The sequence below is a fragment of the Phodopus roborovskii genome, unplaced genomic scaffold (assembly GCF_943737965.1).
Source record: "Phodopus roborovskii unplaced genomic scaffold, PHOROB, whole genome shotgun sequence".
Lineage (NCBI taxonomy): Eukaryota > Metazoa > Chordata > Mammalia > Rodentia > Cricetidae > Phodopus > Phodopus roborovskii.
Window position 1 is genome coordinate 3228019 of NW_026126470.1, and position 24577 is coordinate 3252595.

Genomic DNA, 24577 nt, shown 5'->3' on the forward strand with positions numbered 1-24577 from the left:
CCTATGTTTACACAAAACGCACAGGTTGAAATCCTAAACACCCGTGTGATATTAGGAGGAACAGTATTTGGGAAGTAATTAGTTCAAAATGGTGGAGCTCTCTAAGGATATAATGGCCTTCCAGCTCTTATAAAAGACACCCACAGTGTTTTCCCTCCTTTCTGATGGGGTACAATGAAAAGATGGAACTCTGTGGATGAGAAGAAGGCTCTCAACAGAACCTTAAAGCACTGGCAGCCTGATAGCAGATCTCCATTCCTACAACTTCTGTTGTATGTGAGCTGCCAAGACTATGGCTATTCTGTTATAGCAACCTGAATTAAGCAAGTGTTTTCACAAGTAAATGAATATAATTATGAAAATCGTAACACTGGTATGCCAAAATTCTGAAAGAAAAAAATTTCAATTAGGATATAATTCATAATTTTGTATCAGAACCTATAACTGAAAAATATATAAAACTCAGTTCTTCTATGATTTATAAAACAGTCTGGATAGATCAATACAGAAATATTTAAACAGTGCCATAATATCTGAACATTTTACAAAATGCTCTGTTAAAATACAGAGCTTAAACTTTTCAATGCTGATGATGTATAAATATGAAAAAACAGTTGTTTCAACTTTGAGATACATTGCAAGTATATAATGTTAAACACAAATGCAATGATTTCAGCTTATATACATATGATGTCCTATGTTATTATACAATTTGCTTCTCGAGAATCTTGCTTTGAAAATGAAGTATAGTGATAAATAATGTTTATAAAACATTAATAGGTTTAATGGAAACAAGGGGAAAGTATTTTTTCTTCTAAATATTTCCGTATGTGTGAATTACTGCTTGGTGTAGGCTTATGTAGTTTTTTTTTTTTTTTTTTTTTAAGAGTTACTTTTATCTAACTTGTCAGAGTCTAATGTACTCATCTCATCTAGGCCCAGAGAATAAAATTTTAGTGGGCAGACTTAAACTGAAAAGCCAACAAACAAAACGAACAACACCTCTAGTAGTTGCTAGCTTATGGTTTTTCCAATCAATTTTAGTTTTAGTAACATTACCAAATAATACCTGTATTTCTCTTATCTATTTTGTATCAGCTGTTCTGAATGGAGCACTTGGTTTTGAAGCTCAGCACCAGCATTTCCCAGCTCTTGGGCCTTCATCAAATCATCAAATCTCAAATATAAAAATGTCTCAATAGTGAAGCAATTTTCTCTGAAATGAAACATTCTACCCTGGAGGGCAATTCCTTTAGGATCCAAAACTTCTAAAGGGCAGCTCAGTCAGATACAAGAAGTAAACAACTTCCAAGTCTTGGGAAGTCCTTGAAACTCACCTGAATCAGAGTACTAAACATAAGTAGTAAGCACCACTTCCAGAGGGAATTTTGACCAGTGGAATTGTCCGCCTATGTGCTGACCTCATGGATGCAGGTTTTCTGAGTCACCAGCCATGCTGGGAGGACTGGAGATCATGGCAAAATGGCTGACTCTGAGCTGTCCACAATTCTGTCAGTAACCCTTCACTCACACTCTGGAGTAAGTAGCCATAGTAAACACAAGACATACTTCATTAGATTCATTTAATTGGTGTGCTATTGGTGCCCTTTCTAGGCTGAGAAGATGTTTCTTCATTATTTTCCCAGGACAAGTCTCACATAACAGGTCCAAAAGTCTTAATGTACAAAACAGAGCCAATAGGACACGGCACACAGGGTCGTGCAGACTTAATGATGTAAAGTTCTGAATTTGTAATAATACACCATAGGTGAAGATTTCTTTCTCTGCCCTCCTAAAATTGCTACAACGTATCTGTTTTTTGTTTGTTGTTTTGTTTTGTTTCTTTCTGTAAATGGTATTACAGGCTGTGAGGTTGGCACTATAGGTAAAGGTACTTGATGCCAAACCAAAGACCCAAGAGTTCACTCCCAGGACCCACATGGTGGAAATGGAGAAGCAGCTCCTGAAAGTTGTCCTCTGACCTGAGATTTACCTAAAACTAAAGGTCACTGACACAGCAGCTTATAAATAGTTTGCTGAGGAACTGGAATCTGCTGTTTAGAATATGACTGTACCCTGCAGGCTGCTTAAACAGTGAGGTGAGGATGGACCCATGAATGGGTTGTTCCCTCAGACCTTTCTCTTCTTTCTTTGCTTCTTAGCTTGGAAATGAAGAGTTTCTCTGCCATGTCCTACAGCCACGAAACTGCCTGGGCACAGACTGAACACAGAGCTAAGCACAAACAGAAGCCTTCAAAATCTGAACAAGAATAAATCTTTCTTCCTTCCTTTTCTCTCTTTTTAAAAATTACCTACTATATTCTGTTATAACAGAAACACAGAGAGGCATGTTAAGAGAAAAAAAAAGGCAGTTATAGAAACATTATGTGAAATACTTAGTAAATTTTAATTTATTAATTTGAAGATGTAAAATTTTCATTCAGCTAATGAAATAAAAAATTTTTAAGCATGTGTAAAATGAGCTGGGCAGCGGTGGTGCATGCCTTTAATCCCAGTACTTGGGAGGCAGAGGCAGGAGGATCTCTGTGAGTTCAAGGCCAGCCTGGTCTACAAAGAGAGTTCCATGTCAGCTAGGACTGTTACATAGAGAAACCCTGTCTTGAAAAACAAAACGAAACATCCTTTGTAAAATTTCCCCAGAGTATCCCTCATTAAGCTGATTTCCATGAAGTCATTTTACTCATATGACTGTTTCAAAAGAATGGGCTGACCACACACCCAAGCCTTCATGACTATGAAGGGAAAAACATACATGCAGGTTTACAGGGCAATGTCTGATCACAAAGTACGGAACTATTCAGTTAGCAATGAGAAACAAATTTAGTTTAGTTGGCCTCAGATAATGACTGGCAATAAAACACCACACACCATACCAACACATTATTATTTAGCATGAACAAAGCACTCTAGTTGGTATATTTCATTTTTTATTGATAGTGACACAAAAAGATTACATATACCAATTATCTGTGATCCCTTATAATGCTTGAAAGCTGTCTCCCTAACACAATTCCAGCTCCAAAGTCATACCATAAACTAAACTTTAGAATACAATTAAAAATACATTAAAGATACCATAAATCATGATAGGATGTTGGGATGGCTTACAACTTATTTACACATTCTAATTACAGCAACATGTAGACCTTTACAAGAAGCTGGTAACTAAGGCGTTCCGAGGTAATGTTAGTTTTCATATTGTTAATGGTCAGATTAACAATGTCTCAGGTTCTAACTTCTTAAAAACTTCTTCCAGAGTCCACAAAAGCAAGAAGAACATTGTAAAATATTCTTGGTCGCATAAATCTTTTAAAATAAATTTGAAATTATTCAGTATGCGTTACACAGACTCCTTTAATTGAAAATTGCTGAGGTTTCCAGGGACTATCTTTTCATGTCTTCACAGCTTGGATCTGATCTGATAACAAACAGACAAAACCATTATCAGCCTGACAAGGGAAACAGCCACCACCCTATTCTCTAAGTCAACTCAAGGTCAATCTATATAACACAGAGACCCTATCTGCTTAGCTCTTTTCCTAAGGCACAATTAATACCACTGTGATAATTTTTATATAAGCTGTAAGTAGATAAAAAATTAGCTAGTTCAACAAGCTTATTAGAAAGATGTAGCAGTTCCTTTGATCATCAGTCATTTTTGGAATCTAATACTTACAGTTAATCTTCTCCTAGGTAATTACTTACTACTCACTAAACACAAAGTAATTCTTGCAATATCAGTAGCCTTAACAGACATCAGCTCTCACACTCCCATCCAGCTCTTCCTTTATGGCCTCAATACTTGCAACTCAGTTAGGGCCATGGTTATCTGTGTGACTATGTCAATGTGTCAATGTCAGTCAGCCCTCTGACAGGTGGTATGTATGCTTTCTTCTTCTAAATTTTGTTTTCCCTAAAATAAATCATCTCAACCAAGCCCATTTATTTAGTTTATTCCCCTTCCTTTTGTGTGTGTGTGTGTGTGTGTGTGTGTTTAGCAGATCTAACACTAACTCAACCCAAATACTCTCACATATGAAACATTCTATAACCCATCATTATCACTTTCTTTTAAAACAATTATATGTATGGGTGTTTTTCCTACATGAATATCTGTGTACCATGTTCATGCCTGGTGCCTACAGATGCTAGCAACTGGAACTGGAGTCACCGATAGTTGTGAGGCCCCATGAGGGTACTGGGAATTTAGCCCAGGTTCTTGAGAAGAACAGCCTTAAACAATGAACAATCTCTTTAGTTCCTGCTTTCACCTTTTTTTTGTTTTGTTTTGTTTTTCGAGGCAGGGTTTCTCTGTATTGCTTTACAGTCTGTCCTGAAATTCGCTCTGTAGATCAGGCTGGCCTCAAACTCACAGAGATCTGTTTGCTTCTGCTTTCTGAGTGCTGGGATTAAAGGTGTGTGCCACCACCACCCAGCTGTTTACACCTTCTTGAAGAATAGTTTTCTAAATATCACAAGGATTCTGCAACCTAGATTTCCCCTTTCTTTGCTTGCCAGTTATTCTTGAGATCTCTTTCATTATCAGTCTAGGATTTTATTAACAGCCCAGGGATTTGTCCCTCCATTCCTGTGCTGGTTTTCCTAGTTCCTAACACATTTAGCCATCCTTCATTTCTCCCTTTTCTGCCCTTATGATGAGAGTGTACGATGCATGTGTGTGCAGATTCATGTGTGTGGAGGTCAGAGGTCAACCTGGGGGTAGTCCTTGTCTTCTGTCTTAAAGCAGGACTTTAGTGTTTGTCGTTGTTAACACCAGGCTAGCTGAGCCACAGACTTCTGTGGATTCTCCATCTCTGCCTTCCATCTTGCCATAGGCACAATGGATTACAGATGAGCGCTACTAGCTTTGGGTTGCACAAGTTTCCACTGTCTTCAGGGTTGATTCTTACTAATGACGTGCCTTGGGTAAGAATATTTTCTTCCCCTGCACTGGGCTCACAAGAATCAGTTCTAGCAAACACTTTTTGATGACCCATTAGTCCTCCCTATTTTCTTGGTTCTCTTTCTAAACTGTCTCTTGTTTAGATACAGGATCTTCTCAATATGACCTCTTTGGGTTTTTTTTTTTTTTTTTTTTTCTGTTGTTTTTTCATTTTATGAGATGAGATTTTTCTATGTAGCTTATGCTATTCTGGAACTCACTCTGTAGACCAGGCTGGCCTTAAACTCAGAGCCCCACCTGCCTCTGCCTCTGAAATGCTGGGATTAAAGCTGTGTGGCCCTACTGCTGCACCTGCCTGCTTGATAGTCAGACCCCTCGGATGACTCTCCCTACCTTCTGCCTCCTTCTGCTGGCGGAGTAGGAGACAGAAGAGTCACAACATTTTCTATGAAAACCTGCATCCCCTCCTTTCTTTCAGTTTACTGTTACCACACAGTGTATGTCCGGTGTTTTCCAGTCCACACATAGTATTTGAACATTTGCAAAGGATAATCATTGAAACTCATTTTGTTACTGTAGTTGCTGGGCGGGGGAAGTCATATTTTCTCTTTTCAGCTCCAGATCTGCCCTTTATTTCCAATTACAAGCATATTCTAAACCCTTGAGAAGACCTCCAAAGTCAATCAGGCTGTGTACTATCATTTCATAGCGCCCACTTAAGATTTAGCCTTTTGGGGGCCTGTTCAGCCCGTCAGCAGCCATCAGCTCTCCAGCTTTCCAAACAGGGTCACCATTTCTACCACATCCATTCCTGATGGACACAGAGCTAATTAACATCTTTTCATACGATGCCTGTATCATTGGTGATACCGGGAATTATATGTCCAGTCCTGTATTGTCATTAGAATCCTCACATGTACAGCATGTACAATAGAGATATTACAATCTAGAGGTGGGCTAGAGTGCTAGATTAGAAGTAGAGTACTTGTGATTTCTTAACACTTGGGATGTATGTCTTAGGAACATTCTTGGTATTTAAAACAAAACAAGATTACAGGCTGAAATCAGGAGGCATTACTGATTTTTTACCTTGCTGGTAAAAACAAGTTTCATTATTTTGGAAAAACTTAGAAAAAACAAAACACAAGAAATAAACCTACTTACCCCCACAATAATCTCACTAGGATATTTTAGAAATAGAAACTTTATACTTGTTATTATACATACAAAATTACTGAATCTTCCAAGAGAAAATAATCATATGTAACATTTAATATTTTATGAAAACTCCCATATTAAGCTTAAAGAAATAAGATTAAGTGAGTACAAAATGAACCTTGTCTAACACAATAGAAAGTAAAATGAATGTAGTTCAGTTCAAAGGTCTTTTACAGCTAGATTTTTCTATATGTATGTAGCTAACAAATGGGTTACTAGCAGACTAGTCTGTTTTATTTACTATTACTTGTTTTGAAGAGAGCAGATTACTTCTTTTCATATCCAAAACGATAACTGAGAACAATAAAATCTACATTATTTACTAGTCTGTAGGAAAATACAAATGTATGATTGTCTAGTCAAACACAAACTGACATACTCTTTGATTTTCTAAAAACTATCCAGTTTCTGCCTCTTTTAAATAAGTTACCTAGGTAAGAGAGTAATTTTGACATGTACTGAATGCTTTCCTATGTATTGTACTTTAACACATTTGCACACTATTTTATGAAATTTGGTTTTAATGTTCCAGATGTGACAGTTACTTCATATGGTAATAAAAGATGCTGTTAGTGTGAAGGGAGGTTAATAGTAAGTGGAATAAACGAGCTGTCTCAAAGGCCAGCTCTTTTCTTCCTCCTCCTGTTGCATAGAACAGACGATGATGCTCCTACTTACCTTGCAGAGACTGATGCAACAAAAGGACACAAAACCATTTCTAACAATACTCTGTTCTCACAAAAACTTGGGACAGAAGAAGATAACAGATCAGAACAGAAAAACAATTGGTACCAAGGAGAGTTGAAAATTGGTACTGTAAAATTGGATCATTACTGACACCTAGTGGCTATTTCTACATATTAAAAAAATAAAACTATAACTATGGAGTTGAGGGAGAAAGGAGCATGAAGGTAAATCATCTTCTTTCTGTCCAGTACTGTACTCAGAATCACACTACACTAAAGTACTGCAGGGCTTCCGCTGCATGCTGCAACAAGTATCGTCACATCAGTAAGGGAAGAAATACCCTTCTCTACCTTTCCTGGGGTTTTACTCTGCAACCAATCAGTTTCTTCTGGAAATCCATGCTAGAACCCTGAACACCTCTTACAATAATTTGAAACATGAAGTTTCTGGGTTCAAAGAAATAATTCCTTCACTAATTTTGAGAGCCATCAGTGATGTTTGTTTCATTTGCTTATAAAATATGACTAGAATGCTCTTTGTAATTTAACAGTAAATGTTTTGACTGAATAAATACAAGCTAGAAATAAAACCAGGCAGTGGTGGCACACACCTCTAATTCCAGCACTCAGGAAGCAGAGGCAGACAGATCTCTGAGTTTTGAGGCCAGCTGGTCTACAGAGTGAGTTCTAGGACATCCAAGGCTATACAGAGAAACCTTGTTTCAACCTTCCCACCTTAAAAAAGGGAAGAAGTTAAAAGTCCCTGTGTGGAATTCACTAGAAGAGCAAATTTTACGTTTGCCGATTACTGATTATTCTTCCATCTAACATAACAGGCTTCCAAAAGATGGAAGAAGAAAAATGAAAAAGGGTACTACACATATCTAATATTAAAAGCTACTGTAGAAGGAAATAGTACATACAACCACAAATTGTAATTAGGATTTGTATCTTCATCCCAGTAAGAATGAACAGTCAGGAATTCTGCTTAAATTGAAATCGTCTGACTTAGTCATAAAGATGCTATAGAACAGACATACAGAACACACACTATCTATTGCTCTGCATGCTTCAAGCTTTTTTTTTTATACATAGTAGATAATATAACCCTAGGGAAATCTATATGTTAATGTATTCTCTAATATAGTAGTGATGTGGTATGGCTATTTTGATTTAAAAAAAAATAGACTGAAAATAAGTAAGATATCAATAGCATAATAGTATTTATAATACTAAGTACGTGTTAAAGCTTGAGCATATATGATATGTATAAAAGGGGTTATTATATATGGAGTGCTAAACAGCATGACTGATAAACAAAAAAGTTGTCATTTGGTCCTAGATATTAACAGTAAGGCCAAACTAGCATTTGTCCCAAACTTGAAATGTGTTTTTCAATTGCTAGATATAATGAAAATCTGGGTCCATAAATTAAAATCATTTTCTAGATCTGCTATACATAGTGAATAAAATCACAGAAACACTTTAATTAAGTCTGCCAGAAAAATACAGTAAATGCAGCAAGGTACTGAATACTTACTGTACTGTCTTTTCTGGCAGCAGAAATAAAAAGAAGGGGGCACTGGTGTAATATAATTAAAATATAAAAATGAAATGAAACAACTGAAAGAGAAACAGGCTGCGTTTGCACAGTGGTGTGCGATGTACCTTGAAGCCAGTCCACGCCTTCCTGTAGCCCTTCTCCTTTGATGGCATCACTAGCACTGAAATCAAAGTCACACAAGACAGCCATGTTACGGCATCATACAGATCTAGGAGTGAAATAACACTTTTTGCCATATTTCAAAGAAATATATACTAATAACATACACCTGTGGAAAACTGATTAAGTACTGAAATAGGAACTTAAGACTCCGAGGACTTGGTCAAAAAAAAGACAACCGAGACAAATTTTGAGAATGTCGAGTTGTGTTAAGAACACATAAACACGAGGTTATTTTTCTCACTAAAATTTTCTAGGGTTCACTGTCCTCCCTCGGTCTACCCAGAGCTCCAACAGCATTTACCTGTTAGAAATGTTTGACTTAGATCACGGAATCAACTGACTTCATTTGAAATGGAACTTGTTATCTATAGAGTGAATGAAAACCCATAATTATAATGTGGGTTCTGTCGCTGTTTTGTTTTTGAGGCAGAGTCTCTCAGAGTTCAAGCTAGCCTCAAACTTGCTATGTATTGATTGGACTTTAGCATCCACCCTGCAAATACAGGAAGTACAGTTATGAACCACCATGTACAGCCCATAACCTTTTTTTTTTTTTCCTGAGACAGGGTTTCTCTGTGTGGCCTGGGCTATCCTGGAACTCACTCTGTAGACCAGGCTGGCCTCAAACTCAAGAGATTTGCCTGCCTCTGCCTCCCAAGTCTGGGATTAAAGTCATGCACCACCACCCCCAGGTACTCATAAATTTTTATAATCTATTAGAGGAAAACAAAATTCTAGTCAATTTCAATTGTACTTTTATATTTACTATTGCAATAACCTACAGCATCTGCAACTGTGGGATACTATCACTGACCTAATATGGTTATTGTAATTATATATTTGAGGCATGCATGTAAAAGCAAAGAGCTTCCATTGTCTCCCATTCTTAAGCCTCTAATGTGATATATCATCTACAGTTATTTATAGAATATAAAACTAAAGTGGTAAAAGTTCATTTAATCCTTTTGAGATATGTAGACCAATACTATGTGTCACAGATCTAGCAACTTATTTAAAATCTATATAATTAAAATTTCTGAATAATTAGAGATTATTTTATAGCATTCCCTTAGCGGGGAAGCATCACCTAAAACATAGTAGAGAAACCTAAATAATTAATCTAGTTCTAACTAAAAAAGTTACTGCCAAGGAATTACTTGTTAAATTGAGACTAGGGTTAGTGAAGAATTTTTTCAAGTAAGAAGTCAGAAACAAACAGTAAACAATTATTCAAAGCATATTTCTTAATTACACATTATAACAGTGAGGCATCATGAACTAAAACACTTTTATCAAAAATCTAAGCTGTTGATTTTGGCACATACAAATCTAGACAAGAATACAGGAAAGAACTCCTTGTCCACTGGTGAATTTAGCAACATGCTGTCCAGTTTGAATTAAGGAGAAGTAAAGTTACAGACAGCTTTAAAAAATTCTTGGCATTTTGCTATGTTATATGAAGAACACAGAACTAGGAATATAATATCCTCAGAGCATCATGATTTCACTTTTCACACAGAGACATCTTGAGATGTCATAACTGAATAAATAAATCTGTTTAGATTCACCTATTAGTTATTGAACTGGCATTTCTTCGATACAGTAACTCCTGTCAAAACACCACAATGCTCTGTACAAAGCAAGCCATTAGTATTTATTTTAATTTATGTTGTCTTTGGAATCTAATGGTTTGTGATAGTAAAGGTTCTATTTCAAAAATTCTTCTCTGACTAAAATCCCACTCTCCTTTAACTACCAAACATTACCAGACCTTATATTCAAAATCACCAACCATAGAGTAGCACCCTGCACCCCCACTCAAGAACAAGGAAGGTTTCCCTGTTTCTGTCCTTGGCAGAGGGATGCGGTGCCTCAGAGACTCCTGACATGTCTCCAGGGTTTACTTAAATGCTATTCTGTTCAGTACCACGGCTAGTTCTTAAAGAGTTTTTCTTCTTGAAAATATTTTATTCATTCTTTGCAGTTTCATGCAATCTATTTTGATCACATTCACTCCCATCTCCTTACCCATCCAACTTCATGATCTCTCTTTTTTTAAAACCCAGGGAATCCAGTCTGTATTACTCCCAAACAGTTCTAGGAGTGGGGTGTGTCCCCCCCCCCCACGATGTGTGGTTGACCCATCAAGGGTCACACCCTTAAAGAAAACTAAACTCTTCCTCTCAAGTAACTTTAAAAATGCTGCTAGGAATGGAATTCCCAACCCGCACTCCATGTTGGGATTCATAGGCTCCTCTTTCTTGCTTACAGTCTAGGTCACGTCTAGAGTCAGTAGCCTTCTCTGCTTGGAGTCTCAGCTTCCCTTATCACTGTAACTCTTATGAAAAGTGGGGAAACTAAGAAGGAAATTTTGGGGCGTGGGAGGGTAGGTGGGTACATAGCAAAAGAGGATCTCAGGAAGGCAGCACAAAGGAGTTGATTAAGAAACTGTTTCCTAAATAAATGATGCATAGCAATTTCATACACTGTTTACTAGTATGTCCATATATAACCATTATCTCTACTTCGTCGTTTGAACAAGTATTTATAGTATATGTATTATGTACCAGCCAGAGGACTGGGAAAAGAAAACTAAGGTATTAAGCAAACCTGGCAAAAATGCAACTCCCAGAGAGCTACACGAGTATTAGGAAGACAAACTACCACCAAAATAAAAAGCAAAAGAGGTCACATGGTAATGATGAAATACAATAGCAATCCAGGAGCATTAACCTGGAGAAAGATTTAGAGGAGGTGATACAGAGTGCACATATCCCAAGAAAGGATTGGGCTTGGCTGATTTCAGGTGAAAAATGAAGTCACTGTGGTTGAAGACAGGATAGCAAGTGGATTATTTTATTTATGTTTTTCCTTATAAGATTTTTAAAAATACACTTTGAAAAGTTAACAGCAATCTTTCCTGAGTACCTGAATTCCACAATTCTGTGGAATACTTTGCTTGCATTCTACCATGTTTGCCATTTATAAATTGATGTGAAAAAATAACAACAAAACACCTAAACAGAACCCTACATTTCACAGACTTTTCAGAAAGACAAAATGAGAAATGAATTTTTTACCAAATATGCCACGGCTTGTCTTTGATGTTCTCCAAGCACAGCAACTGAGATACTTTCACAGATGTCACTGCATCTCTAAGATCCATTTTGTTTGCAAAGAACAAGATTGGAATCCGGCGGTGCTTAATATCTAAAAAAGGAAGACACCATCACAACACTGTGTGTTTTGGACCACTTTCCCCCAAACCCTTAAAACTGAAATAAGATGAATTGTTGGTTCTTCACTATCACCCATTCACAAACACTTCAAGGTGCACAGTTAAACATTCATCCAAACAGAGAAATCAAAACTTCTCTTATTACTATATATTATTTATTTAGGAAAGTAGAGGATTGTTAATGTTAAAGAAATAAATGCCAGTAGACCCCCAAAACAAAACACAACAACAACAAAATACCTTATGAAACTTTGATATTAAAAAAATTTAGACAAAGCTTTTATAAATTTTGTATAATCAGTAAGTTGTAAAGTAATTCCATCTCATAAACAACTTTTTCTTAAACTAAAAAACAACCAACACATACAGATAGAACCCAGAGCACAGACATCATGGAAGAGATTACACAGATACCTGGGTGATTTAGAAGGGTATCAAGTTCTTCTTTGGCCACAACCATTCTTAGTTTATCACTACTATCAATGACAAAAATAATGGCTTGTCCATCTCTGTATAACAGAAAGAAATAGCATGATGATATCATTTTACCACCACATGCAATCTTAATGGGTATAAAGCCTCTGGATCCTGGTAAGTTGGCAGTGTTATATCTGAAGTATTTATTGAACATTGTGTCTGTATACTCTGAAAAATACCTTGTTTGGAAACATTTGTAAAACAAGTCATCAGCTGTTAAACAATCTTGTTATTTTAACAAAATGTGGTCAGTAATGATTCTGATTATGAGCTGCTTCTTGACGAAGTGATTTGAATAGTAATAATTTCAGCTGTGGTACCTGATTACACAAATGTATGTGGACAAAGTATTGCATAGACACTGGAAACAGCCTGGCTTTGAATCCAGGCTGGCCTTAAATTGTGATCCTTCTTCCTTAGAGTTACAAGTACTAGGATTGTAGATATGTGCCCTACACATAGCATGACAGTTGGTTCTTAAGGTGTAGCTGTATTAACCACAGACAGAAATGGACAGAGATAAGAACATAGGGACAGTGTCATGAAGTATATGAAGTTGCATTATTATAGCAGAAACCATATAATTGCTTATATTTTTAATCAATATTTGATAGTCAAATGTAGCCATGTAGTTGAGCATTATTCATGAAAATACTTACTTATAATAGTGTTCCCAGAGATTCCTGTATCTTCCTTGCCCTGACATGTCAAACACTGTAAAAGACAAACTATAAAAAAAAAGACATTACTACATTTTTAAGCAAGTAAATTAAATGTTTATTTTTTTAATATCTTGTTATTTTTCTATTAGATAAATTAACATGGCTATAAAATAATAAATGTGGTCAATATTGAAGAAAAAAGAAAAAACTAAAAATAAATTTATTACTCTAAATATGATTTTGCAATGAAATAACCTGAAGATATTTCCTTTGCTAATGAGGTTTTCACAGTAGTCTAAGCTTTAAGGGCTGAGAATGAACTAAAGGTAGTGGTACAAAAAGGCCCAGACCCATGAGGATTGGAAATGACAACTGATTTCCGGGTCAGTATGGAGACATTCAGTGTTGGAGTCACAGAGAGAAGGTGGTTACCTGGAGGACTTGAATTTCTCTATGCTGAATCCTATGGTTGGAACTATATCCTGACACTGAGCCTGCAAGAGAAAATTTAAATTTAGACATCTGTAATTACAAAGATGTCTTTTCCCTCAAGTCCTAGAGTTTTCCATTTCTAAACTATGCTACCAAGGAGATAACAAAATTAAATACTATGATTTTTGTAACAGGGTCACTGTGTATAAAATTACTTATAAAAATGTCAGGTTTACTTGCCAATTATGAATTGGTATAACATTTATGTTTGAATTCACATTTTTGCTTTATTAAATAAGGTAAACAAGTTTTCCTAAGTGGTTTAAAAAGTCGCTCTGAGTTTCTGTGTTGAACTTAATTACTCTAAGCATTATGTTGATTGAATTTATGTATGTTTGGTACTGTCTGTCTTCATGTCTACTTAGTTCCTGCTCTCATGAGTACATCACACAAAGAATGTAAGCAACCATTAAAATATGACAACACGGATGAAAAGTGCTCAGGATGAAGGGTTGGGAAGGGAAACCCCTGGGCAAGTTGTTGGCAAAGAATATTTCAGTAAATGGAATTAGTCAGTACAGAGATCCCAGCAAGGGCAGTAACTTGCCACTCAGGAAAAATAGAAGGCACGTATGTTTAAAGTACATTGCTAAATAAAGGAGTGATACAGGCTGAAGGAAGATAGGTGGACTCATGATGCCCTGGTGGGGCATTCTACAGGAAGATCAAACAGAGCCAAGAGAACACTTAGACAGGTTTCCCAGGCATTTGGAAATATACTGACAACAGATACATTAAATGCCTCCTAGAATTTCCATTATCAAAACTGTTCACTCATTTAAACAAAAATGTATCCACTTTATGATCCAGATACTTAGAAGTTATTCTTGACTCCTCCTTTGTTACATGTCATGTATAAAACCTTTTGTTCTTGAAGTTTTCCTGGCTCTGTGCCATTACCTTAGACTAGACCTTTCCATTTGTTGCTTTGAATTACAATGGCCTCCTAATTACTCCTAGCTTGCTATGCCACCTGGCACAAGTATTTAAGCCTAGGTTTGTTTAAATGTCAATTACATTATCATGCTCATAAAGTTATTATGAGGATTAAATGAGCTAATAGGCAGAATATACTCAACATGGTGTCTATAAACAGTCCACAAATGTTTCCTATTATTATAATTATACTCTCATTTTGGTTAGTTTTGTTCCCGTTTTCCTGTATTGCCTTAAGAATAACTAAATGAAAACATCCTGTAACTTTTATGTGAAAACAAGAGAAGAAGGGAAATTTGACTCACATTAGCATGTTCACTTGGGTACTGTACTTTCGTAAAATTTAAGTCCAAATGGAAGAGAAGCTGAAAATGGAACGTGGGAACCTTAACAGCAATGTGCTGCCAGCAGACTTCTCCCCAGTCTCTCCTCAGCTTTTCCTTCTACCCAGTCTTTGAGCGTTAACATTTTCCCCAAGTATTTGCTTGCTAGTTAAATAAATTATTTGTGACAAGTGGGGTCTTGTCTCATTACTCTGACGTTCCCTGAACAACCACCTTTGGAAGTTGTTTTAACTTTGTTTTTCCCATGATCCAATCATTTGAAAACATTTTTTTTCCCTTTGTACCAATCACATGATAAATTAAAAACTTAGTGAAATCACACCGACCGTTGGGGTTGCATGCCTCTAATCCCAGCACTCAGGAGGCAGAGGCAGGTGGATCTCTGTGAGTTGGAGGTCAGCCTGGTCTATAGAGCTAGTTCCAGAACAGGCTCCAAAGCAATACAGAGAAACCCTGTCTCAAACAAACAAACAAACAAAAAAATGTAGTGAAATCACAGAAAAATACACCAAATTGTAACAAGTATCTTCACTGGATTAAAATTAGAACACTTATGTAGCCTCTACATAACTACCTAGGTTCTCCACAAACTCCTCTTTAAAATTTAGCCTGAAGGGATGAAATCTCTCAACTATTTCTCCTCCAAAAGTTCTAATGGAAATAGTCCACAAAAGAAGGTTCAGAAGTTAACTAGGCTAGAGTAGATTTGTATGGAACTCATTTTCCCCTGCAGTAATTCAGAGTAGAGGCTGGGTACAGCACATACACAGGAAATGGACACAGGGAATATCCTGCAACTCATAGGCCAAGCACTCTAGCAGAATCTGTGAGCTTCAGATTCAGTGAGGCATTATGGCTGAAAAAGCAAGGTGGAGAGAAACTGAGGCAGAAACGTGAAGTCAGCCTCTGGCTTTCATGTGCATACGTACGCATGCACATACCTTTCCTTACACACACAATAGCACACGCTCACTCCCAGCTCCCCGACAAAGAATCATCCAATCATTGAATAGGAATGGAAAAAGAAAGGAAGGAGTGTAGCCTGGACCATGAGAGTCCAGCAGTGATTAGGCCAGAATCAACAGAACAGAATTCCTAAGAGAAATCTTAGTTTCATCAACTCTGCTAGAAATTCTATCTCCATGTAGCCAACAAAATCCCATGGTCAAAGATGATGATGATAATTATAATAACAATAGCAATAATAATAATAGCCATCAATCTATTTACTTACAATCTAAAAGATATTTAAGTGCTAATCCTCATTCTGGGTATTTGTTATTCAATGCTTGACAAGTCAAGGGCTCTTTGATATTGAGGCATCAACTGAATATGTAGCATACTATAAAATGAGTATGCAAATTGCTTAGGAAATTTTCAAGATATATCCAGATACTTTTTCCCCTCCCCACAAAAGGGGGATCTCACCCTGCAGTTCTAGCTGACCTGGAGTACTCTATGTAGTCAGATTTGCCTGCCTCTGCCTTCTGAGTGTTAGGATTAAAGGCATATACCACCATGCCTGGGCCAAAATTACATTCTTTCTTACACAGGGTGATTGGGTGAAAAATACCCTCTCAACTGAGGATATTTATCATGTCAAATACAAAACTAGCATAATTTATTCTTAAAAATAAGTTTAAGTCTAAAATCTAGTTATCAAAAAAATCAATTTTATTTATATATACAAGGAAATATGGAGCAGTCTTGTAAGGCTTTTCCTAACAGAACACTGTATGATTAATACAGAACTATGATTAATATAGTTAATTAACTAAAAATAGCACCCAAAATGTAGATGAAAATTCACAAGTGATGAATTTAAAATAAGGTGAAAGAAATGTGAACCTGCATTTGGGTAATAAAAGTATGGTGGCTATTGCCATTATTACTAGATTTAGAGGATGGGTGGAGATAGCTCTTCAGATATTCAGGTCAATTTTTCTGAACCAGGACAGTTACAGCTTAAGGTTCAGTAAATTATATCAGGAATTATATGCCACAAAACCTACTTCTGATTTATGAGTCATATGTTGCATGCACAAGCTTTATATATTCTCAGTAAGAAAATAATATTTTCACCCATATGTTGCTCAAAATCAATATCTGTCACCAATATGCACAGCACTAATTATTCATAGACCTTAGAAACATGAGGCATGTTTCCTTTTGTTCTTCCCATGAAGAAGAAATTTAAATAAAGTCAGTGCAACCTATAAACTTAGTCAATTTGTGAAGCTCTTTAGAGGAATATAAAGGAAGAAAAAGAACATTTCAGCTTAATAATCAAGATTTAAATGCATACTGCATAAATATGTGGCATATGCAGCGACAGTAAGATTAGCAGGACTTCACAACATTATAACTTCAAAGTAATGGCATAACTTTCGCTAGGCCCAGAAAATGTCAAACATTACAGAGATACTTACATTTGAAGGTTTAAGTTTGTTAATGATCGTCGTTTTGCCACTATTATCCAGTCCAAGGCATAACACATGAACCTCCTTCTTCTTCAGGCCTAGTAAACCTGAAAGTCTGTCCAGCAATCCCATAATGTGATTTCAATATTTACAAAGCAACTGCAAGGGAAAGAAATTATTATTTCATAGGTACCTTACATATGGAATATATTAGTATGTACATAAAAATGTAAGGATAATGGCAGCACACAAAGCACATTGGTGTGGCTTTACTCCTAGTAAACAGTGTAAGCCGATTATCAGAAAGGAGCCTTCTCTGCAGACTGGCAGCTTATAACTCTTGACAACAAGGAATAGCATCCCTGAGACAATCATATTTATAATAATCAAGAAGAAGCTCTTGTTAGCTTCAGTATCAAGTGGAGTTTGCCGATTGTTTTCAGAGGTATTTATGAGTGAGAGTCTGACAAGTATGGAACACTGCAGAGGCAATGAGACCCGGCTACAGTCTGAGGCTAAAGCTCAAAAAGCAGAAGATAAGACAGCAAAAGCCCAGGGTTTAACAGAATCAGTTTAGCTACTACATAAATATCTGAAACAAGGCCATGGCTGTATTTTGAAATAATATGTAATTATAAACATTTCACTGTTTTTGTTTTCTGCAGGGTTATTTTCAGTTTGTCTTGGGTTTTGTATTAACAGACAGAAAATTTAAGCTCACTTCACCTGTCTCAGACATCTCTGTATTCACCATTAATTTTTTTGGGAATAATGGAACAATTTTAGTCAATCTTACTAAATTCAATCTTTGCATTTTCTTTATTTTCTTTGGGGGGGGGTAAAGATTTGTTTTAATTTTACTGGGAGGAGGAGGATAGATATAGCCCCTATCCAATTTGCTGCCCACTGTGTATACTCATATACATACATACCAAAAGTTCCCCCCAAAACAAAAACACATCCTCAAACTTCACCAGTACTTCATATTTTGACCAAAAGAATAGATCTTTGGAAGAAGTACAAAATGCAAAAATAAATGACCAAGAAATGTTGAACAAACAGCATTATTAATATATAAAATATTTATAATACTGAACTAGTAACAGGTGACCACTGTGGAATAATCCTTCAATACACTGTGTAAATTATGCTGTGATTGGTTTAACAAAAAAGCTGACTGGCCAATAGCTGGACAGGTAAGGTTAGGCAGGAAAACCAGACTAAGGATACTGGGAAGGACAGTCAGGAGAGTCACCAGAGAGACAGAGAGGAAACAGGAAATGCAAGATGAAAGAGAGGTAATGCCACGTGGCAGAATGCAGAGTAATATAAATGGGTTAATTTACATTGTAAGAGCTAGTTAGTAAAAAGCCTGATCGATATATCAGTCAAGTATTTATACTTAATATTGAGTCTCCATGTGGGTTATTTGGGAACTGGCAGGCAGGAAAGAAAAGTCCGCCTACAGGTGATGTTCTGTGTGTCTGTAAAAATTTCCAACAACAGAGCTGGTTGTTCAATACAGTCTATACCAGTGTAGGCGGAAGCTTCCTGTCCGGACTACAAAACTTTGGAACAACAGAGCTGATTGTCCAATCCAGTCCATGACAGCTTCCAGAACCCAGAGGATTTTAGTTAGCTTCATCCTTCAATGCTTCACCAAAATTTTCTATAAGATGTGGGTCACCATCTTCTTCATCAATGAGTTCATCTTTTGGTACTTTGCTATCCAATACTTGTCCTGAAACTGTTCAGCTAACTTTCTAAGGCTTGCTAAGCAGCCAGCACCAAGCTGACTTAATATTCCAGGAAGCATTTCTGTGATTGGTTTGGCTTCTGCATGACTAGTAATTGCAAAGATGTTAGTAATGAGGGAAGCTTGGAGTTTGAGACTGTTGAATAAAGAGTTCTTCCATCACTTTTAGAGCTCTTCCATCACCTTTAATCACGTTCACTTCTTAAATACCAGCTATATTGTTCACAGGCCATTTCTTTAGAGAACTCTGAAGCTTTTTGTCATCAGCAGTAGCTGACCTATATGTTTTTAAATCTTTACTGGGTTTTTTTTTTTTTTTTGTCCTTTTTAGGGGACCTGCCACCCAGCTCCCAGATAAATCACACAAGAAGTCTTATTATTACTTATCAATGACCAGCCTTAGACTGGCTTATCTCTAGCTAGCTTTTCTTTTCTTTAAATTAACCCATCTATCTTTTCCCTCTGGGCTTTTTATCTTTCTTAGTTTCCTTCTTACTCCATGCCTGGCTGGTTGGCTGGCTGAGTGGGTGGGTGGTTGGGTGGCTGGCTGGCTGGCTGGGTGGCTGGGTAGGTGGCTGGCTGGGTGGGTGGATAGGTGGCTGGGTGTTTGGGTGGCTGGGTGGGTGGGTGGGTGGCTGGGTGGGTGGATGGTTGGGTGGCTGGGTAGGTGGATGGTTGGGTGGCTGGGTAGGTGGATGGTTGAGTGGCTGGCTGGCTGGCTGGGTGGATGGTTGGGTGGGTGGCCCCTGATGTCCTCTATTCCTTGTTCTCTTGCTGCTCTTTTCTTTCTCATTTCTCCTTCTATTTATCCTCTCTGCCTGCCAGCCCTGCCTGTCATCGCTCCTGCCTCGCTATTGGCTATTCAGCTCTCTATTAGGACCACCAGGTGTTTTAGACAGCCTCAGCAACACTGCTTCACAGAGTTAAACAAATGCAGCAGAAACAGAAGTCACACACCTGAATTCCAGGACAGGCAAGAGTTACACAATGAAATACTCCTTTAGCTAACCACCTAGCACTACTGGCATTGCCACAATACACCTGTGTAATAAATATGTCCCTTTACCCTCTCCACACTCATTTCCAAAGTTCCTGAGACATTAATTCACTTCATTGATTCTCGTGTTCATTTAAGGTCACATAACTCTGTCATGTTACAGCTCCTTTCATAGCTTTTATTCTATAGTGCCCCAAGCAAGGGATGTTAAGGGAAGCAAGGTGATTAATAGGAAGCTTCTGAGTCAAATGCACAGGAAAAGTGGCTGTGTAGTTGACATTTTGCTTAGTGCCTTTAGGAGACCTTTATTTATGATGTGCCTGCAAATCTCAGTGCCTCCCCATGTGTGGGGCCTACAAGAAAGATGTCTTTTTTATTCAAAGGATGGGTCTGACCTTAGGTATTTCCCTTTGTGCTAATTCAAAACTTTTCATATTAGAGACTCAAAGCCTGTTTCAAAACATTTCTTTGAACCCCAGCCTAAGAGTTGGCATTTGATGAATCTATTTGATGAATCCATTTTAAATTCATAATGTTGTTTAATATTTTATATTTATCATTTTAATTCTAATTTTCTATTAAATCCTATGCTGTGCTAAGCATATTAATATAAATGTTTATATTTTTATATGTTCTTTACCATATTTTCAAAACTATGACCTATTTTCTTTTACACGTTCCCCCTCTAGGAAGGTACTAGAAATCATTAGTTGTTAAAAGTTCTATCGTAGAAATTCATTTTCCAAGCTTTTTGTGACTTTATTTTTCAAACACCTGAGGTTTACTATTTAAATAATTTGGAATATATAATTTTAAAGAAAAGTCAGCTTTTCAAATTTTTTCTCATGTGCAAAATAAAAGATTCTATCATAGAACTGTTTAACTTTCCATTTATTCCATTACTAGTAAAACGAGATATTACTGCAAAACCTGTTTGTTACTGGTATTTCTTTTATGAGCTGCCTACCATATTTTGGTGGCCACTCCACTGATTATTGCATATAGGAACCTTACCATGCATAAGAACTGCAACTCGTTTTAGTCAATTAAAATTTTCCTTTATGCTTTTATAATACAGAACTTTTATGTGATGATATTGATAGTTTTTTTGTTGTTTATTTCTTGTTTTAGGTCTAGAAACATTTCCTCTGTCCAGTATTTTAAACATTTTAGCTAACATTTTCAATCATCCCTTATTGACTAACTTTTCTCTCATTTTATTTTTGTATTTTATATTCTTATACATGTTTGAATCTGTTAGTAGGTCCTCAACCTGTGCATTCTAAACTGTATTCTCTGGAAAAGAATTCTTAGGGATTGCTTTGAAAAGAATTGCAAGGTCACATGTTTGAGAACGTTTAAGCAAGTTTCTAAAGAGCTTCATTCTCTAATATGGGGTCACTAGTTGTAAAGCTCCATGAGATGGATAAGAGGGCACTTGAGTAGCTGTCCATGGGAGCCTTTTGGAAAATAAGCTGGAAACCTGATCTATTCTTTGGTTGGTCTGTTTATGCCATAATCTCTCAGCTCACACACCACTATATTCTGTCACGTAACACAGCAAGTTTCCATTCATCAATGTCTCTTTTTTCAGAATATGAGAGATTTAGCAGTTTCTTCTGATTTTCTCCTTGCATTTCCTTATTTTTGTTCAAGTTGGGACAAAGCAAAATCTTGAACAAGAAAGTTTTCTGTGGTGATACATTATTTACGATTTATTAAAGCTTGTCCGGGGATTCAGAAAGCAAAGCAGTGAACAACAAAGTTTTCTGTGGTGATACATTATTTACGATTTATTAAAGCTTGTCCGGGGATTCAGAAAGCAAAGCAGCTGGCACCTAGCTTCCTACCTCTACCTCGGGCTGAAAGGGCTAATCCTGTCTCCACAAGCTCTCACCAAGCCTCAGACTGTAACCTCTCCTCAGCGTGGCTTTTTTATTACTCTATTTCATTTACTTTTATCTTTTGGTTATTTTTGAGGGGCATAAAAGACAGAAGCAGGGTCTTCAGCATTGAGTAGGAGGCATTCACTCTGCAGCCACGCTGAGGTAGGAGACATTCATGATCCAGCCACATTGAGAATAGGAACACCCCACCTGTCAGAGGTGAGAGCTCTCTGGTAGCTTCCATGCTCTGCTTTTCTGTTCTTCATCTTGACGTTTGAACTCCAATATCAGTCTCTGGGTCTTTTATTTTTCATGTTGCAGTTTTCCAAAGGCTAAGTACAACTAACCTAAGGTAAGTCCATAAAAGGCTTAAGAAGAAACAAACACGCCCTGAGACTGAGGAAGATTAGCTAACCAATAAGAGGACAATTTGAAAATAACAGTCTGTAGCACTGAGAGTGAACTATAGAGATTTGTAGTTGAATAAAGAGATTTATCACAAATCATTACAGCCATTTTGGATTCTCTATTTTGTTCTGAATTTCTTCAAAACAGTACTTTAAGGTTTTTACATTGTAATGAACTCACAAATAAAAAACCCACACAACTAAATTAAAATAGCCATTCAACAAAAATTTGCCCAGTCCCAAACTTTATATATCTCAGTGAACTTCTACAGCTAGGACTTTTCTAAAGCAACTGAGCTTTGTGTAAGGTTTACAATTTCATTATCAGTTATGTTTTTCATATAATTAACCCCCACAACAAAGGCAAAAAAACCCAAAACCAACCAAACAAACAAAACCCCAGAAAACTATGATAGGGTTGGAACTAGGGAAAAATTAGCTTTATAAACTCATGCCTATCTAAATTTTTTTGAAGAAAAGTATGATCTTGGGGACTAATTATGTAGCAAATGATAAAGTGTTTGCATATAATGTGCAAAAGTCATGGGTTTGATCTTAAGCCCTGCAAAAAAGAGAAAGAAAAAAATTAAAAATCATTCTGGCAGGGTGGTGGTGGTGCATAATCCCAGCACTCTGGAGGCAGGTGGATTTCTTTGAGTTTGAGGCCAGCCTGGCCTACAAAGCTATTATTGGCTAGATTAGGGGGAAAAATGCCTTCAGCTTTAAAAATCTTACTGTATGTTCTGTATAACATTGGCAGATTTGATAAAGTAAACTTCCTAAAATGAAACAACTCTTGTACTTGAATCAAGATCAGGTAGGTTTGAACACTGGCACTGCACTACTCCTGTGTGGCTTTTTAGATTGCTGAACCTTTCTGTCCTAACGTATTTAAGGCAGTGGGACGTGCACATGTTTCAAGGTTGTTCACAATCTGGCTGATATTTTCAGTTTCTCATCTCACTCTTGCCAAATCCTCCTAGCTGCTTTCTGAGAATTAGCTTTCCAAAGGATTACTGCTCGCCAGAAAAGTACCAAAGAGTTAGTAGTAGCATGTTACCCACACATAGAGTCTTAGAGAGAGGGGTGTAGCGAGAGATGATTAATAGACAGAGACAACTCCAGAAATGCTATCTTGTAAACTTTAAGCACGTTGGAAGAGTGGGAGGACTGTTGCACACTCTTACTACCGCAATTATTCAATAATACCCAGTTTTAAATACTTGATAATAATATTTCAACTAAATAATTCATACATCGTATAAAGAAGCCGGTCGTGAGCAGCTTCAAAGTCAAGCAAGCAGCATTCGCCAAAAAGTTACACACATTTTGGAGGCTCCTTAGTATCTATCCACCACATAAACTCAATTCTCTCACAGATTAGAGACAGTAACTCGTTTATATTGGAAAACGTGGGTAATAACTTACTCTAAATCGGACAGGGAGAGGGTGGCCTCCGGCAACCGGGGTGGAAATGGCTACGAACAGATAGCGGGAACTTTCTGAAGTTGTGGACTCTGGCGACAGATCCACAGCTCTACAATCATCGCAACAAGGCAGTGTTGGTTTAACAAAGGTGAGAGCGATCATGTGTAAAATTATACCCAACAGAGCAGAGAGATAACACAGAGATGGAGATGGAGACAGACGAGAAGCGGGATGGGGGGTGGTGGAGATACCTGATCTTCGAAGCCAATCCAAAGGCCGAGCGGCTGACAGGGACGGGAATGGACGCCTTCTTCTCCCCGTTTCCGCCGTGGGATCTTCCCCGGGAGCCGCAGCCCTCCTCCCTATGCCTTCCTACCCTTGTCCTGGGCAGAGCCTCTCCTACAAGCTGGGGGAACCGGCGGCTTAGGCTCCAGTGGGAGCATCAGTGGCTGGGCAGGAGCCAAGGCGCGCGCCGTTGCCTTGGCAACGGGAGCTTCTTCCGGTCCCAAAGCCACGCCTCCTCGGGCGCTGTGGCATGTCCGCTGTTGCGTCCTTGCTTCTGCGGCTGAAGAGCTCTGGGTAAAAGCGGCCCGTTTCTAGCAGGGGAGTTCTGTTAGAGACAGAGAGCGAGCGAGCAATCGAGCGCAGAAGCCACGGGGAGCCGCCGGCACGCTGGGAGCCGCCGCTGCCGGGACGCGATGGGGGCCGCGCACAGCATGCCGGGTAGTGCACCGGAGCCTCGGCTGCGCGCGCATCTCTGGGAGGTGGCGTCCGGCACGCCTGGGGTCTGGTTAGCGCCGAGTACCCGGCGCCCAGACGATGTTTGGCAAAGGAAGTGTGATTCTGTCCCTGACTCTTAGGTGTCTGTTGTCTTGGAGGGATTAACAACAGGCATGCATTTGTGATCACCACCCCCCACCCCCGGGATCAGAGAGCCTGGTGGCCAGGAAAGGCTTTTGCTAATCAAGTATTGATTAACA

General features: G+C 37.8%; 1 protein-coding gene across 1 annotated transcript; it reads right to left on the reverse strand.

Moving 5' to 3' along the window:
* Positions 1-2930: 2930 nt before the first annotated feature.
* On the reverse strand, positions 2931-24184 carry Arl6 (ADP ribosylation factor like GTPase 6). Its single transcript, XM_051191719.1, has 8 exons — positions 23849-24184; positions 17133-17282; positions 13364-13425; positions 12929-12997; positions 12207-12301; positions 11635-11764; positions 8497-8552; positions 2931-3439 (listed from the first exon to the last, which is right to left on the reverse strand). Exons 2-8 carry the CDS (start codon positions 17253-17255, stop codon positions 3414-3416), a joined length of 561 nt encoding a protein of 186 aa, XP_051047676.1. The 5' UTR covers positions 17256-17282; positions 23849-24184; the 3' UTR covers positions 2931-3413.
* Between the last annotated feature and the right edge of the window lie 393 nt (positions 24185-24577).

What these genes read in the sequence shown, in the direction of transcription:
- Arl6 (XM_051191719.1), bottom strand. Translation starts at nt 17,255, where the DNA reads ATGGGATTGCTGGACAGACTTTCAGGTTTACTAGGCCTGAAGAAGAAG. An exon ending in ACAAACTTAAACCTTCAAAT is followed by an intron (nt 13,426 to 17,132) that starts GTAAGTATCTCT and finishes TTTCTCTTGCAG; the next exon opens with GCTCAGTGTCAGGATATAGT. An exon ending in CTCTGGGAACACTATTATAA is followed by an intron (nt 12,302 to 12,928) that starts GTAAGTATTTTC and finishes TCTGTTATACAG; the next exon opens with AGATGGACAAGCCATTATTT.